This window comes from Ranitomeya imitator, chromosome 2 (genome assembly GCF_032444005.1).
Source record: "Ranitomeya imitator isolate aRanImi1 chromosome 2, aRanImi1.pri, whole genome shotgun sequence".
NCBI classification, from domain to species: domain Eukaryota; kingdom Metazoa; phylum Chordata; class Amphibia; order Anura; family Dendrobatidae; genus Ranitomeya; species Ranitomeya imitator.
The window spans coordinates 143,745,052-143,763,112 of NC_091283.1; the positions used below are offsets into that span (position 1 = coordinate 143,745,052).

The window sequence follows — 18,061 nt, forward strand, 5'->3', positions numbered from 1 at the left end:
GGTTGAGAAGAAAAATGGCCGTATCGTCATTTAATTTTCACAGCTATTTGGGAAAACAAACACACAATTGATTAAATTTTCGGGAAATATTGTTGAATCTTCTCACTTGAAATGTATTGGCTGTAAATGTCAGATGTATGTTCAGGCTCAGAAGATTTTCATAAAGTGTCTACCGCAGACTCACCTGGATGGCCTGGTTAAGGATGCCCCCACTCCAGAGTCCCTTCTCTCTCTCATTTCTCCTTCCTCTGTTTCATTGAGAGAATTACCAGTGCTGTCAAAGTCACTGGCTGAAGTGCCAACATCGGAAATTGATCTTTCTTCATAAGCAAGGTGACCAACTTGTTCACCTCCAGAGTCTGTTTCCTCTTCTTCGAGCTCTGGACACACAGTTCGTGACCAAAGCGCCACCATCCTCTGTAGACCCTTTACATGATTGAGAACATCATCCAAATGGCCAAAAAGATCACTACTACCTCCACGTTCTAAAATATCTCCACTACCGGTCAGCGAGTTGGGTACATTGTCATATATGCTTGAACGGCTTCCGATAGAACTATATGACCCTCTTCTCTGTCTCACCTCCAGTCCATGAGAGTCCATGCTGCTACAAACCGAGTGTCCTAAAGATTTGCTTCCCATTTTCCAACTTTCCAAAGGTACATGGTTTGTGGGGCATAAACTTTCAATAGAAAGAGACCTTGGGAAAGTTCCAGGCTTATGATCCATTGGGATACAGACCAGACGATCCGACTTTTGTGGTAACTCATGTCTCACACCATCCCTTCCCACAATATCATAGTCTTCTAAATAAACCCCTCTACAGAGACCGTCCATATGAGGTTTTCTAATACTACCAATAGATGAACATTTAGTCCTATAGCCAGGATGAAGGAAATCTTTATCATATGTATGAATGTCCACATCATCATCATCACACTGGTTTTGGAAATGTATTTCATCTGTTGAGTGTTTCAGGTCATTGGAAAGCAATGTGGCAAGATCCTTCTTGTCTTTATCCTTCTTTCGCAAAGACTCCATCCTTTTTAGAAAGCCCTTTGTTTTCCTTTTTTTCGATTTTTCCTTCAATCCCCGACAGTGAGAAGCTAAAGACTGATCGCTGAGACTCCTGCATGGCTTAGTGTCAGATGGGGAACAAGGCCCAGAAGATAATTCTGCAGGAGGAGTAACTACTATGTCCATAATACCTCGGCTGCTTCCCACACTGCGCAGAGAGGTGGCCTCCAGTTCTGTGCTCAGGTCCGTTAAGATACTATCCCTACTGGATGTGCTTTTTATGGTAGGTGGCCCATCATATTTCGGAGATAGCAGTTCAATAGAGTCCAGTCGAGACCAGCGTCCCTGGGCTCTCTGGAATGCCCAGCGATCACTGATCGCACACTGATCATCATCATCGGAGTCTTCATTCTAGGTAAAAAATAAAGAAAAACTTGAAAATCAAAATTCTTAGTGATTTTTAAGTGAATTTAGGTCTGTGACTTAAATGATGCGTGAAATTATCTACATGCAGAGTTATAGACTTTTACATGAAACTTTTTTGGTAATTTTTGAAAATATCACTTGCCCTGCATTGGCTTCAAATGAAAGCTATTTTTTAAATTTCAAAGATTCTTATTGCCAATCTAGCTTACCTGTTTTCGGTGATAATGAACATCCAGCTTCATAGATGCACATGAATTTAGTGTCATTAGTCGCCTGCAAACAAGAAGACATAAATTTGTCTTTTCAGTGTAAGTGAAGGTCAAGGTGCGACACTCTCCGGCTATAAACGCCGCAATCCTAGATCAATGATTACGCTACTTTCTGGAGATCACAGCCAGTCACCTTACTGTGGAGTTTGTGAAGTTGCTTTGGGATAATGGGTTAATTCCTTTCGTACAACCTGTGCTGACATTTAGCTGCTCCGGGGATTAACAATACTGAAGAAATCCTTTTTTTAACTCTAGGTAGTGCTTAGCAGTCGCAGAGGCGCATGGTTTTTATTTAACAATCCCTGGCATCAGGAAGGGTTAAGCTTGAATTCCACCTAAAGAGAAAATCCCCTTACCAGGGTGCAAGATGATTTTCATTAAATGCCACCATACCCATAGCTGTACAAGAATGGAAACAAAGCCCTCGTCTACCCAAACATTACTGGAATATATGGAGGAATGGATGGATATAAACAGATCCAGGTTACTACTATGCTTCAGTAGTTACACCCTGTATTTGCAGTCAAGGGTTGAGATGATGATTAGGAGAACGCTAGAGAATTATGGAAAAATTGAAGAGACTTAAGGGTGGGGTGGGGTGGAATTAAGGATGACTCACTGAAAGGTGTCTGGGAGTAAAACGCTATGTCCAACAGAAGCATAAACTGTTTCCAAAGACAAGTAGCCAAAGAACATACACAGACAAGGAAGATCTGTCCTCAGGTGAGTGCTGTCCATATACCGTTACATAGAACGGACCATGCAGACCCCAACCATGCCGACAGATATGGCAGAAGAGCCTTGTGACTTCCATTAGTGGAATTTACAAGAAAGCAGTCAAAGAACCCCCTGGTATCTGAGGACTGAGCCACACAATGCAAAATACCTGCAGAGGGATTTAAGAGAATCTGGATCCAAAAAGTTGTGATCTCTCTTCACACATGCAATGTCCACTGGAAACTGGGAACCTGCCGAAGAAAGACAAATGGTGATTGCAACAAATGTATTGAAAAGTACCATGGAAAGAAAGCAGGTAGTAAAGAAATCAGAAAAAAAAAACATAACTCCAAAGCTTATAAAGAAAACAATAAAAATAACTAAAGACCCTTTACTACACTAGACCTCTGTACCACTGCCCTTGACTACCACAGACAGGCTTGGACTGGCCCACAGGAGAACAAGAGAATCCTCTGGTGGGCCCATGTGCAGGTGTAGGCCGTCACCCTCTTATATGAGCAGCATTTGGCACTATATACTCGAATTACCATGTACAGAAAGCGACATCTTAATCATTTATCAATCTACCCAGTTCTTTATTATATAAATTGGGGACTGAGGATAATATCACATTTGTATGCAGCAGAAGAGTGGGGCCCTGGAGTTGGTTACTGGTGGGCCCTTGGCACCAAAGTCCAACACTGGTCACAGTGCTACATTGCTGCATCCCAAGGCGGGCACAGGTTATAGTGGGCACGCTATGGTGCTGGTCTTAGGGCACTGTGGCTAGTTTTTTTATAAGTGTGTGTGATATGTGCACTGTATAGGAGCAGTATTTCTATATGTAGGTGTACAGTATCGCAGTATTATGGATTTACACTCAGTTTATAATACTGGGGTTGGATACATGTGCACATCCTAGTCCTACCCCAGTCCTGGATCTGTATAAAACTATTGGATAAGGCAATATTTGGTGTGGTTGTGCTTCCCTCCAGTCATACACTTACAGTGGGATGTCACTTCACAGAGAGCAGAATCTACAGCTGATTCACCACTTCCCTCAGGAACGGGAAGGAAGGTTTTGCACCTAGTTATGAGCTTGGGCTGTTAGCAGTTGCTGTCGTCTTTGTTTATTTGGGAGCTGTTTTCGGGAGGGGGTGATCTGGAAGTCACTTGGGAAGACAATAGTTGGCCTGACACTTCCCCATGATGCCATGCTTCCAGCTATTGTTCAAGAGCTGGATCCCATCCTCTCGGCCCCATGCGAGTGTCGGAGCCGCGATTCCTGAGTCTGTGGCTCAAACTGGTTAGAGCTAAGCAGTAAAGTCCGGTATCCCCGTGCCAAGCAACAAAGTCAGCACAGGAAGAGTACGCGCCAACTGTACCCATTGATAAAAAGCCACATGGAAAGGAAAGGAAACCATGCACATAATATAGGGCCCAGAAAATCACGGCCGTGTCAGGACTTTAACCATTTCTTCACCAATCTGTTAACAAGTTGAATATATGGGACAACATACAGTTTGAGAGAAGGATCACTGTTTTTGGAAGAAAAAAAAGCCATCTTTTGGTTTTTCACAAAATTCTTCTTAAAATGGGCAAGGGCTTGTCCAGAAATACTTTCCCACCCAACTGGACATCATGTTAGGAGAGATACTATTACCCACAAGTATTATGTATGGGTCCGGTACATGTAACCGATACTCGCTGGGTAGGACAGTTGTCATGGCACCCATACTGACCATGTACCCAGACGTCAGATCCCGGAGCAGTGCGCGCCCCTTGTGATCACAGATAATGGCACAGTGAGGATTACCTTCATACAACTGCGCATACTGGGGGAACCCCGCAGCCCGCAACCAGTCACAAGCCTTCTTGGCCTCAATATCTGAAGAAGAAGAAGAAAGCATATGTAAGATTATGTTCACAATATCATGCCTTACATGTCACATTTCAGCCACATACATTTCTGAAACTTTCGCTGTCAACAGTACGTTTCATATTTAGTGAAAAGTGAATAGACTGATACTATAAAGTGGGGCTCAGAGAAGATGCACTCCTTGAGGTGTCCACTTCTGGTACCATCGTCAAAGCCTATGCAGTCATCTGGTAGGTGTGTAATCTCAAAAAAGCTGGGCGATAACCAATGAGGATGACAAAGATCTTCCTCCACTTTCAGGTAGGTTTGCTGTTCTGAGCCGTACTTCACATTATAACAGGGACACAATTTATTACCGCCGCTCATTACCCCCCACATTGCAACCGACATGGAGAAGGTCTTATACTATAAGGGCACATGTCAGCGGATTTGCTTATCATTTTTCGAGCCCACGGCGATTCTCCCACTCCGGCACGTTTCTAACCCCTCCCTTACTCTCTACCAAATAGTTTCCACTGCTAAATATTTTCCAGTAGGAGCTGAGAGAAGATGATCACAGCCTGTCTCTCACATTTAGATCATCACTTTCAAGCATGCTGAAGGGTGAGATGTCCACGACACTAGCCGGAGAGGTGCACATTGCCCTTTTCTGACTTCTTTCAGCTGTATTACAATGTAAACTTAACTTATGTAGCAAGAAAATAACTGGATGACACATATGAAAGAGGATCGCCTCTAGCTGGAGGCCTGCGGCTGGAAAGCCACCAGACTCTGCTGTTGAGTCACTTGTAGGAATGTTGTCAGTAGGCTATCATTACACTGGGGCATTTCCTATGTCAAGTATGCATGAATGTTTCTCAGTAGCCCAATAGCCCATATATCACAGCACACAAGTCAGGTCAGACACTGGGGAACATGACTTCATCTATGAAGGCTAGACCCAACATGCCTCTAAGGGCCCATGTCCTTCAAGAGTCTGGCTAGGCTGTAAGCCTCCGGAGTGCGAGAGCCCAGTAATGTCAGTGAAGCATGTTCCTGCAGTCAGGCATATGGCCAAGCACTGGGAAAGCATGTTCACCGTAACATGGATACCGAACAACATCTGCAGCGGACTTAACCCATGCACTGCCGAAAGGACCTACACACGAGAATGCTCGGGTGCTGAGTGTCTTGTGTGCTTGGGTTCGCGTCCCCGCGCCTGTCCGATAGCAGCAACACATGCAGGGATTGCCTAACAGCCGTGATACATGCAGCCGCAGGGACTAGTGTATATTTTTCGACCACGCCGAAGTCACACGGTTAGCACCCAAGCATGCTCAGATAACACCTTATCCGAGCACGTTCGCTCATCAGTAATGATAATAAACCGATCCGCCATAACATGAATAAACCCCTCATATTAGGAGATCTTACTAATCCAGTAATTAGCGAGATGGAGACCCCATGTATTGGACTTGTGCTACTCTGATCCAATCATCAAACCATCACATTTTCTCACTTATTTTCTGATACTTGCCCATTTTTAACTCTTTCATCACATATGAAACTTGAAATGGTAGCCCAAGCAAACAAAAAAAAAAAATAACTTTAAAAAAAAAGTAACCATTGTTTTTTTAATTTTTAATTCATAAATCAACATAGGAGATGACAATTGGTGCTTTTAAAATTCTGTGCAAAGGTGAGGAGGAGCTGTAGGCAGACACAGACATCCTGTTGCAAGTTCTCCTGAAATGATAGTGAAGTTCTCCATAGAACTTTATGAGCGCCAAATGTCATCTCCTATCTTCGCAAATAATCTGTCTTCACTGGAAACAGATTTTTATCCTGAAATTGAGAATTTTTAGAATGAATGATCAGTCCTGGAGAAGAAAGAAGACAATTTCTCTAATAAGATCACAAAAAAACTTTCCCAATTTCACTATTGATTTATGACAAAAAAAAAAAAAGTTAAGGGAGGATATTAGCGAAGGAAATGAGGATGTCGAGTCCATATGGGTCAAAATTCATGGAGGGAAAAATGGTAACAAAGTTCTCATTGGGGTCTGTTACAAACCCCCAAATATAACAGAAACCATGGAAAGTCTACTTCTAAAGCAGATAGATGAAGCTGCAACCCATAATGAGGTCCTGGTTATGGGGGACTTTAACTACCCGGATATTAACTGGGAAACAGAAACCTGTGAAACCAATAAAGGCAACAGGTTTCTGCTAATAACCAAGAAAAATTATCTTTCACAATTGGTGCAGAATCCAACCAGAGGAGCAGCACTTTTAGACCTAATACTATCTAATAGACCTGACAGAATAACAAATCTGCAGGTGGTTGGGCATTTAGGAAATAGCGACCACAATATTGTGCAGTTTCACCTGTCTTTCACTAGGGGGACTTGTCAGGGAGTCACAAAAACATTGAACTTTAGGAAGGCAAAGTTTGACCAGCTTAGAGATGCCCTTAATCTGGTAGACTGGGACAATATCCTCAGAAATAAGAATACAGATAATAAATGGGAAATGTTTAAGAACATCCTAAATAGGCAGTGTAAGCGGTTTATACCTTGTGGGAATAAAAGGACTAGAAATAGGAAAAACCCAATGTGGCTAAACAAAGAAGTAAGACAGGCAATTAAGAGTAAAAAGAAAGCATTTGCACTACTAAAGCAGGATGGCACCATTGAAGCTCTAAAAAACTATAGGGAGAAAAATACTTTATCTAAAAAACTAATTAAAGCTGCCAAAAAGGAAACAGAGAAGCACATTGCTAAGGAGAGTAAAACTAATCCCAAACTGTTCTTCAACTAGATCAATAGTAAAAGAATAAAAACTGAAAATGTAGGCCCCTTAAAAAATAGTGAGGAAAGAATGGTTGTAGATGACGAGGAAAAAGCTAACATATTAAACACCTTCTTCTCCACGGTATTCACGGTGGAAAATGAAATGCTAGGTGAAATCCCAAGAAACAATGAAAACCCTATATTAAGGGTCACCAATCTAACCCAAGAAGAGGTGCGAAACCGGCTAAATAAGATTAAAATAGATAAATCTCCGGGTCCGGATGGCATACACCCACGAGTACTAAGAGAACTAAGTAATGTAACAGATAAACCATTATTTCTTATTTTTAGGGACTCTATAGCGACAGGGTCTGTTCCGCAGGATTGGCGCATAGCAAATGTGGTGCCAATATTCAAAAAGGGCTCTAAAAGTGAACCTGGAAATTATAGGCCAGTAAGTCTAACCTCTATTGTTGGTAAAATATTTGAAGGGTTTCTGAGGGATGTTATTCTGGATTATCTCAATGAGAATAACTGTTTAACTCCATATCAGCATGGGTTTATGAGAAATCGCTCCTGTCAAACCAATCTAATCAGTTTTTATGAAGAGGTAAGCTATAGGCTGGACCACGGTGAGTCATTGGACGTGGTATATCTCGATTTTTCCAAAGCGTTTGATACCGTGCCGCACAAGAGGTTGGTACACAAAATGAGAATGCTTGGTCTGGGGGAAAATGTGTGTAAATGGGTTGGTAACTGGCTTAGTGATAGAAAGCAGAGGGTGGTTATAAATGGTATAGTCTCTAACTGGGTCGCTGTGACCAGTGGGGTACCGCAGGGGTCGGTATTGGGACCTGTTCTCTTCAACATATTCATTAATGATCTGGTAGAAGGTTTACACAGTAAAATATCGATATTTGCAGATGATACAAAACTATGTAAAGCAGTTAATACAAGAGAAGATAGTATTCTGCTACAGATGGATCTGGATAAGTTGGAAACTTGGGCTGAAAGGTGGCAGATGAGGTTTAACAATGATAAATGTAAGGTTATACACATGGGAAGAAGGAATCAATGTCACCATTACACACTGAATGGGAAACCACTGGGTAAATCTGACAGGGAGAAGGACTTGGGGATCCTAGTTAATGATAAACTTACCTGGAGCAGCCAGTGCCAGGCAGCAGCTGCCAAGGCAAACAGGATCATGGGGTGCATTAAAAGAGGTCTGGATACACATGATGAGAGCATTATACTGCCTCTGTACAAATCCCTAGTTAGACCGCACATGGAGTACTGTGTCCAGTTTTGGGCACCGGTGCTCAGGAAGGATATAATGGAACTAGAGAGAGTACAAAGGAGGGCAACAAAATTAATAAAGGGGATGGGAGAACTACAATACCCAGATAGATTAGCGAAATTAGGATTATTTAGTCTAGAAAAAAGACGACTGAGGGGCGATCTAATAACCATGTATAAGTATATAAGGGGACAATACAAATATCTCGCTGAGGATCTGTTTATACCAAGGAAGGTGACGGGCACAAGGGGGCATTCTTTGCGTCTGGAGGAGAGAAGGTTTTTCCACCAACATAGAAGAGGATTCTTTACTGTTAGGGCAGTGAGGATCTGGAATTGCTTGCCTGAGGAGGTGGTGATGGCGAACTCAGTCGAGGGGTTCAAGAGAGGCCTGGATGTCTTCCTGGAGCAGAACAATATTGTATCATACAATTAGGTTCTGTAGAAGGACGTAGATCTGGGGATTTATTATGATGGAATATAGGCTGAACTGGATGGACAAATGTCTTTTTTCGGCCTTACTAACTATGTTACTATGTTACTATGTTACTCTTTATTAGAGGCTATAAAAAATGTAATATGTTTGCACCAAAATAAATAAAATGTATTGCCCAAACAGGAGTCTAACCACAATAAATGCAGAAGTGTCTGGTTATAAATATTGGCCCTGACCTCTAATGCATTACCAAAGATCAAACACAAAAAACAACATGTAAGAAGTCCGCGATCTAAGCTGTATATTAAAAACATGTGCAATTTCTTGTAACACCCCCTCCCCCATATGGCTTTTTTAATGAGTTTTTCCCTCTTAGATGTCTAGACATACACCTTGTACCCTGCCTCCTACAAAGCCAGTACTGCATGATGGTCTCCGCGCACTGCAGTGACGGCGATCGAGGCGCTCAGCGAGTTTCTGGTTGGGAATTTTTATATACATGCAGTAGGAGTAAAAGGTCTATGAAAACCAGAGCCTTGTACTAGTAGAAAAAAAAAAAAAAAACAGCAGGAAAAATAAAGTGTGATATACGTACAGTACATCACAGCCCATTTATTATGAATGCAGAATGCCGAGAAGAAAGCTACATTGGAAAGAAACGTAAATGTCTCCAAGCCCCGGCCAAGCTGGAAACCATGGCCACTTCTCACCCCGCCTATCTGAATAGCAGGGCTCTAAATTCTGGTGCAAATGAAAAATGTCAGGAGATGAAACAGGGATTTATTTTAATAAAGGCTACAATATATTGTGGGATAGGCTCTATTTAATCAAGCTTTTTTTTTTATTATTTTTCATTCCGCCTCAGATACATCTATTTATTTCCCTATGTATTAAGAAGTTGGGTCATGATGATCTCTCCAGTCTGATAAACAATCCAGTACATGCGCCAAGTCACACATCCAAACATTAAAAAGCAGGGAAGAGAGATCGATGCATTGCTCCTAGTGAAGCCCATTAATGTTTCCCCCACAGTATGGCACCATCTTTATAGCCCCTCAAACATTGTGATGCCCCCAGTCTTCCGATACACAGTGTGAGGTCTCCAAAAGTACAGTCACACCTCCCACACACAGCAAGATGTCCCCACAGTATATTCCACCAACCGAGTATATTCCACCCGCACATAGGATGATAACCCCATAGTATATTCAAATCACACATAGTATGGTGTCCCCCACAGTATATTTCCCTACACACACAGTATGATGCCCCCACAATGGCATCGGCTCTGCTCCACCACCATATTCAACTATCTGTGTCGCTAGGACACAAATACAGTTAAAGTTGGGACATACTCTCACTTGCATTACATTAGAGGTATGGCTAATATTAGGAAGTTAGTCTTGGATTTCCTGGGAATTACAGAATGACATCATTACCCATCAAATCCCGCCCAGCAGATCTCTGACTTGTCAGCTCCCCACTCAGTTCCACCCTCCATGTCACTATGTTTGGCATGCCATGCAGCTAATTCTTCTGTATATACATCACATAGGAGACACAGACTCCTGTACATATATCACATAGGAGACACTGAGATTGCTGTATATACATAAAAGGATGCACCGAGACTGCTATATACACATTATATAGGACACAATGAGATTGCTGTTTATACTTCACATGAGATATAATGAGTGCTGTATACATATCACATAGGGTACACAGACTGCTGTATAAACATCACAAAAAAAAGTTGAATCAACACAACCTCAAAAAATAAACAAAAATAAACAATTTTCAATCCAGGGCAACCTTATGTAACTATTGTATGGTATTATACAAAGCTTATGTCTGCATGAATGGCGGGAACCTTCTGACTGGAGAATTCAGAGGAAATGATAGTTTGAAGGGAATGACTTAATGGGAAAAACAAGAGAGTGTAAAGATGGGTGCTGGCCGATTTACAGTGAAGACAACACGACAGATTTACTAATCCTAACCAATATTTAGACAGAGCAAACTTAGACGAGACAATCTGAAAATGTGCCATGTTGCTCACAGTGGCCTACGCTGAATGATAGTCTGGAGATTCCCCAAAGCTAACTTGTCTAAGCTTGCATTGACTATTGGTTGAGTTACATCGTGACAATTAACATGTTGTTAATGAGATGTAATCACTTAAAGCTGGATAACACCTTTAAATCAAATTGTACGTTGGTGGAAGTTTTTACTTTTTCCTGAAAGATAGCCAGTGCCTATATACCAACTCTCAGAAATATGGCATCTACCAGGAAGACATTATAAACATGGCTGCCCTGCATCTCCATATTGGTCCTAGAAAGCGCACAGAATAAATGGTGCTTATCGGGAGGAACAGTGGTGAGCATCACTTGTAATTCTGCACCGAGATCAGCTGGTGTTGGAAGTTGGCAGCTACTGTTATGGCATGCTTGCCAAGGTTTAAAAGGGTAACTAAACTTTTTTTTTCTTTTTAATAATTTTGTCCTGCATGAAAAGCTATAAAACTTAGTAAATCACTTTAAAGGGATTTCTCATCATTCCTGTGAAATAAGTTGCATGTGAGTGATCTCCAACCCCCTGCTGTTTTCCAGTCTATTCCTCTGCCTTTAGCAGCATTTCTATCAGAGCATACTCATTTGGAGGACAGATGATGACAATGAAAAGGCCAGCTCAGCCTCTGCGGTTCACTTAGGCCAGGTTCAAACTGCGGAAATAAAACGCATGCAAACTGTGGACGTGACTGGCTCCCTGTACTAGAGGCCTGCTATTTATACGGACCAGTCTAGTACATAAATCGAACTAAAGTAGTGAACGCTGTGATTTTTCAAAGCAGATCATTGGTCCGAGTGGAAAATTAGCCATGTGCACTGGCACATTGGGTACGTGTGCGTGCGGTAAGCTGCTCATACGGACAGAACATGTCCATATAATAGGTTCGTCTGAAAGAGTCCAATCTTTGGGGATAAGCTGCTGCAGGAATTCTTCTAATAAGCACAACACTCAGAAGAGAAGGCAGATGCTAACCCACCACTGCCATCAACTGTACTCCAAAAGAGTATGTTCAGATAACAAGACAGGTAATTAAAAAGGATATCTGGGACTTTAGAAATAAAAAAAAGCATGTGGTTACTGATAGAAGCTACCACCTGTCTGTTGTACCCGGCACCGGTTATTAACCGCTCCTGCCAGAGATTCAGCAACTTCCTGTCAACAGGGCGGGACTATGGACATCATGCCGATTGACAGGCTGATTCCCCCAATTAGGGAGCGAAAGCCGGCTGTCAATCCACATGACACTAGTTGTACTGCCGTGTCAACAGGAAGAGAAACTGCTGCTCTCTTGACAGGGAGTAGCTAAATCTCTGGCAGGAGCGGTCAATGACCGGCGCCGGGTAGAACAGACAGGTAGCTTCCTGTGTTAGCAACTACATGGTTTTAAAAAAAAAAAAAGTCCTGGATATCCCCTTTAAGCAGGGGAAAACCAGGGGGTTGGAATCCACTTACATACTTTTTTTTTTTTTTTTTTTTTTTTTTTAACAGGAAGAAAGAAAAATCCCTTAATAAAAATGTATTTACAAAGGAAATATCTTTCGGACAAAATTATGCAAAAAAAAAAGTCAAAGTTTAGTTACTAGTGATGAGTGAATATACTCGTTACTAGAGATTTCCCGAGCATGCTCTGGTGACCGAGTATTTTTTAGTGCTCGGAGATTTAGTTTTCATCGCCGCAGCTGAATGATTTACATCTGTTAGCCAGCATAAGTACATGTGGGGGTTGCCTGGTTGCTAGGGAATCCCCACATGTAATCAAGCAGGCTAGTAGCTGTAAATCGTTCAGCTGCGGCGAAGAAAACTAAATCTCCGAGCAGTCATAAATACTCGGAGGACACCCAAGCATGCTCGAGAAATCTCAAGTAACGAGTATATTCGCTTATCACTATTAGTTACTCTAAAAAATGTGGACGATGTTAGAAAAAAAAAAAACAATTCTGTATTTTCTGTTTTTCTTGTCTGTGTTTTTCCTTGGGAACAGCCCCACTTAACCACGGTCTACATGGATGTTTGTCACGTCCAATGTGAAGTCTTAGGCTACTTTCACACATCAGGTTTTCAGTGTCATGCTAAATCCGGCGACTGTTGGAAAAACTGGATCCGGCGCAGATTGTGAAAAACTGATGCGACAGATCCGTTTTTTGACGGATCTGGCTAGCCTATCTAGATTATTGGATAAAAAAAAAAATTTGGAGCATGCTCAGTTTAAAAAACCAGATAAGGCCACCGGATCCGCCACCTTCCGGCTCCCATAGGCTTCCATTCTAGCAAACAGCCGAAAGCGCCGGATCCGGCACTTCAGGCTTTTTCGCCGGAGACAAAAAACGTTGCAGTGGACGTTTTTTCAAGAAACCGGAAGCAGCAGATTTGCCGGATCCAGCGAAAACCAGACGAAACGCAATGTCATCCGATGCAATCCGACACTAATACAAGTCTATGGGAAAAAAAAACCTGATCCGGCGGCAACATTCGCCTGATCCGTTTTTTTTAAATTTAGCCGGATTTAACCTGACGGCGAAAACCTGATGTGTGAAAGTAGCCTTAGGGCTCATACTCACTTGCGTGAAATACGGCCAAGTTTTGCATGGTAACACCCGGCTCTGCCGCCGACACTTGGGAGCGGATCGTGCAGCTCCATGTGTTGCTATGCGGCCGCACGCTTCGCTCTGGAGTGCCGGTGGCAGAGCCGGGTTTTAACATGCGAGACTCGGCCGTATTTCACACAAGTGAGTATGAGCCCTTACAATGACCCTTTCCAAAAAGGAGTTAAATGGACCTAAAAGTAGAAGGGTCTGGTGACACCCCAATTCTAAACTTCACAACATTTGTGCTCACCTCTATTTTGTAATGCTAATTTCAGGACTTAAGGTACCTTCACACTGAGCAACTTTAGAACGATAACGATAGCGATCCGTGATGTTGCAGCGTCCTGGATAGCGATATCGTTGTGTTTGACACGCAGCAGCGATCAGGATCCTGCTGTGACATTGCTGGTCAGAGCTGAAAGTCTGGAACTTCATTTCGTCGCTGGATCACCCTCTGACATCGATGATTCGGCGTGTGTGACGCCGATCCAGCGATGTCTTCACTTGTAACCAGGGTAAACTTCGGGTTACTAAGCGCAGGGCTGCGCTTAGTAACCAGATATTTACCCTGGTTACCATTGTAAATGTAAAAAAAAATAAAAACAGTACATACTTACATTCCGGTGTCTGTCGCGTCCTCGGCGTCAGCTGCCCTGCACTGTGTCAGCGTCGGCCGGCCGTAAAGCAGAGCAGTGACGTCACCGCTCTGCTTTACGGCCGGCGCTTACACAGTGCAGGGAAGCTGACGCCGGGGGACGCGACAGACACCGGAATGTAAGTATGTAGTGGTTTGTTTTTTTTTGTTTTTTTTTTACATTTAAAATGTAAATGCGCTTAGTAACCCGATGTTTACCCTGGTTACCTGGGGACTTCGGCATCGTTGGTCGCTGGAGAGCTGTCTGTGTGACTGCTCTCCAGCGACCACACAACGACTAAACAGCGACGCTGCAGCGATCGGCATCGTTGTCTATATCGCTGCAGCGTCGCTTAATGTGACGGTACCTTAAGTCATCAAAAAGAACAAAGTCCAGAAGTAGAAAAACGTAATTAAACCCGAGCCACACCAAAAGTCCAGGGTATATCACTGGCTAAGAAAGGCTCGAGAAGGCAAGATCGATATTGTTCCTTATACTTATAATTTTGTTATATATTTGGTAAAAAGTGTATCAAAACTAAGTGAATCCATGAATGTTCTGTATAATATCAGCTGTCATTATTCTGAACAGCGATGTGTGAACAGCACAGTAATGGCGATGGGTTATCCTTGCCACATGTCCCTACACCAACATCACTGGCTCCACTACCTGTGTCGAAGTAATCTGCAGCCATATCGATTCAATAGCTCTATCCCCAAAACCAATACAAGTTTATTAAAAGGAATCGGTCAGCAGGTTTTTGCTACCTCATCTGAGAGCATCATAATATTCGAAAAGAGACCCAGGATCCAGCTATGTCTCACTTAGTTTACTGGATGCAGCTGTTGTGACACAGAGTTTTTAGATGTAGCATGCAGGAGAGCTGAGAAATCCAACACCTCCCAAACCATAACTTTTTATGTACGTAGTCTATGGACAGTGAGCTGCTTATCACAGGAGAGGGCGGAGTTGATCTAGCAGTCACGTGAGCTGTAGGCCAGGAAGTTATAATGTCCTGGTGATAAAACCTTCATTGTAAGTAAACAAAGCACACAGCCTGATAAGTGACACATTGCTGAAGTCTGTGTTTTAACCTCTACCTCATCCTGTCCTCAGATATAGCAAAACCCGGTAACAGATTCCCTTTAAACCCTGCGTGGTGTGGATGTTATGCCAAATGGCCTCATACACTGTATCATCAGTAACTAATGCTTGACGACTGTGGTCCTCCAATATTTCTGCAGCACAAAAAACACACATGCACGTCAGAGGTGGAGATCCAGATTTGTTATTTATAAAACTGTGCAAGCATAAAAAAGAATGAGAGATTTAGCCCTGGTCTAAAATGTAAAGTGGAAATAAGTACAACTGGTTCTGAGGAACCCACTAACGGACAACATGGAGTTACAATGTAATTATGGGGTTGATCTGGGTTTCATTATGCAGAGGAAGAAAACGCACATCATGCAGAACTTTTTTGCCATTCTAAAAAATGGACATGTAACGAAACCCACACAAACTCCATAGTAATCAATGTGTCCCTCTGCCTCAGTTTGCCTCAGTTCTGCAAATTAAGGGTGTGAATACGAGTTCTGTTTCTCCGCTCCTAAAAATGGAACAGACAAACCAAGTGTCCAAACTCCGGTGTGAGCGTAGCCTACGCAAACTAAATCAGGATTGTGCCCTCTCCATTCCCTAAAGAAGACTTACATGGTTCTTCTGCAGAAACCATGTAAACACGGCCTGAATGGGCACCAGGTAATGTGCAAAAGTGGCCACGGATCTGAAAAGGCTAAATATAAAGACAAAGAAACATTATCTGTCCAGTGATGATGGAAATGCAATTTTAGGCCTGAGGAGTTCACATGTCAGCTATTATTATATAAAGGAATGTGCCATATCCAAAAAGGAAAACAAGGCCAAGCTCACGCTGAACGTGTTCTCCACTGACCATTTTATCGAGTCAAAGCTTCTCTGAGGGACCATGGCATGTAATAGTAACGAGAGGAGAGAAACCCCATGAGGGTGTATTAGAATAGGAGGAAAGGGAAGCTTCCTCCCAGCCTGCATTGTGCCAGACAGAACTGCATTCCTAACTGTGCTGCCCGATGACATAAAGGAGAGGGTTAATAAGGTTAATAAACGGCACACGAACTGTCCGAACTAAAAAAAGGTATTGTACCAAGACAACAGGATACGCCATAACTTGCTGACCACTGACAAACCCACTGATCTCCAGAAAGAGGGTCAGCGGTTCCCCGTGATGAAGCACGTGCTCTGCCGATCCATTCTTAGGCCGAGTTCACATTAGAAGTTTTATTCCATTATTGGGGCAGGGAAAAGGAATCAGGCAGGTAATGGTCACCTCTCAAGTGTAAATGGCACCCAACAGACCTCAGGGGTCCTTCAGGGACTCTTTATGGTTACCATTTCATCTTGAGAAAATGATGGCGCCTATTAGAGGATCTCCACAAATTCTCAATAATTAGTTACACCACAAAAATGACAAATTATAGAAAAAGGTGCCCCTCTCCACGACAGGAGTAAATTCTCTGACACTGGTATAAGGATGGCTGAAGGATGCCCCGAAATTTATGAAGCATATGCAAATTGATCAATTTAGTGCATCATACGCCTGTGGAGTTTGGATTAAGACTTGACATGTAAAAAGGCAGTCTTGATGAATTCCTCTCCAGAAAACTTGGACTGAGGTTCGCAAGCTTGAAAGATGCTCTAGCTATAGGTCTCGTTCTTGTGATTGATGGGGCGGTCTAGTTCTTACAACTCCCAGCACTCAGGTTCACACCTCTTCGTGGACAGACAATAACTTGCATTCCTAAGAGAGAGTAAAGTCGGTTTATACCCAATACATGCCACCAGTTTTGCACGTAAGGTAAACCTAAGTCTCAGTACAAAGTGAAATGCATGGTTCTAAGCACGCGTACGAATCCTCAAGAAATGCTTTACAAGCAGTCCTCATCATGTTTCCAATGGGGTGCATCATATCGCTAATACTGAACCTCCAATACAGAAAATATACACCACAAAAATGGTGGTCAAAATCCATAGATTCTGAAGAAGAAAAAGATTTTCTTATGTAATACCATAGATTCCCTCATAAACAGGCAAAGACGTCAGCTAAGAGAGGAGCGCAGGGAAGCGCACACTAGAAGTATTAATGGTCCATTGTGGGGTAATGCATTCCAATTCCAAAGAGAACCTAAAAATATGAGCCATACAATGCCCTCTTTCTCCATGTGGAAAGGGCACACCATGAACCCACCAGCTCAACAGTACATGCTACTGTATCTTACAGGACAATTATTCACAGAACAACAATCCGCATTTTTAGGATAGAAAGTCCCTTTATACATGTACCCTATAATTATCCTTGAAAAGAAAAACGGTTTTCATTCGTGACTCCCAATAACAAGAAATGCAACAAATCGGGATAAAATAGGTAGAATTTCATCTATTTAACATCCTTTAGCTACAAAAAATGTATAACTTAATTATTAAATTTGAAAAAATCCAGAATAGCAGTATCAATCTAGTCCAGAGCTGCATTAATAATTCTACAGGCTTCAGGGCTGAAATCTGAAAGAAGTATTTACTACCACAATGTAGTAAGCGGTAGGTCAAAGACTTTTTCCAACACAATCAAACTAAAATCATCATCGTAGTTTGTGGAGGGATGGCTCAAGTGAAAATATGTTTTGGGTTCATCTGGGCATAAATTACTCCTGTGGTGATCAGGAAAAAAGGGTACATCCACAATGAGTTTTTATGTGGAAAAATCTGTGTATTGGACTGGCAGCAGAATTCACAGTAAAAATCCAAAGCCATCTTCCTTGTTTCCGAGGAAGACTAGAACATTCTAAAATTACCGGGCACAATCTGCTTTAATAAGTGACATTTAACTAGATAAATGGCTGCACTCAATTGTACTAA

At 42.3% G+C, this 18,061-nt stretch overlaps 1 protein-coding gene across 4 annotated transcripts in view; it reads right to left on the minus strand.

The window, feature by feature from the left end:
- The window catches only part of STARD8 (StAR related lipid transfer domain containing 8), a 236,750-nt gene that overhangs the window by 19,633 nt on the left and 199,056 nt on the right, over nucleotides 1–18,061 (minus strand). For all 4 annotated transcript variants that reach the window (XM_069747337.1, XM_069747335.1, XM_069747336.1 and 1 more), the window contains 4 exons: nucleotides 4,246–4,317; nucleotides 2,599–2,680; nucleotides 1,653–1,716; nucleotides 185–1,428 (listed from right to left, as the gene is read on the minus strand). In XM_069747337.1, the coding sequence (XP_069603438.1) occupies nucleotides 185–1,428; nucleotides 1,653–1,716; nucleotides 2,599–2,680; nucleotides 4,246–4,317 (1,462 nt within the window). The remainder of the gene's footprint in view (nucleotides 1–184; nucleotides 1,429–1,652; nucleotides 1,717–2,598; nucleotides 2,681–4,245; nucleotides 4,318–18,061) is intronic.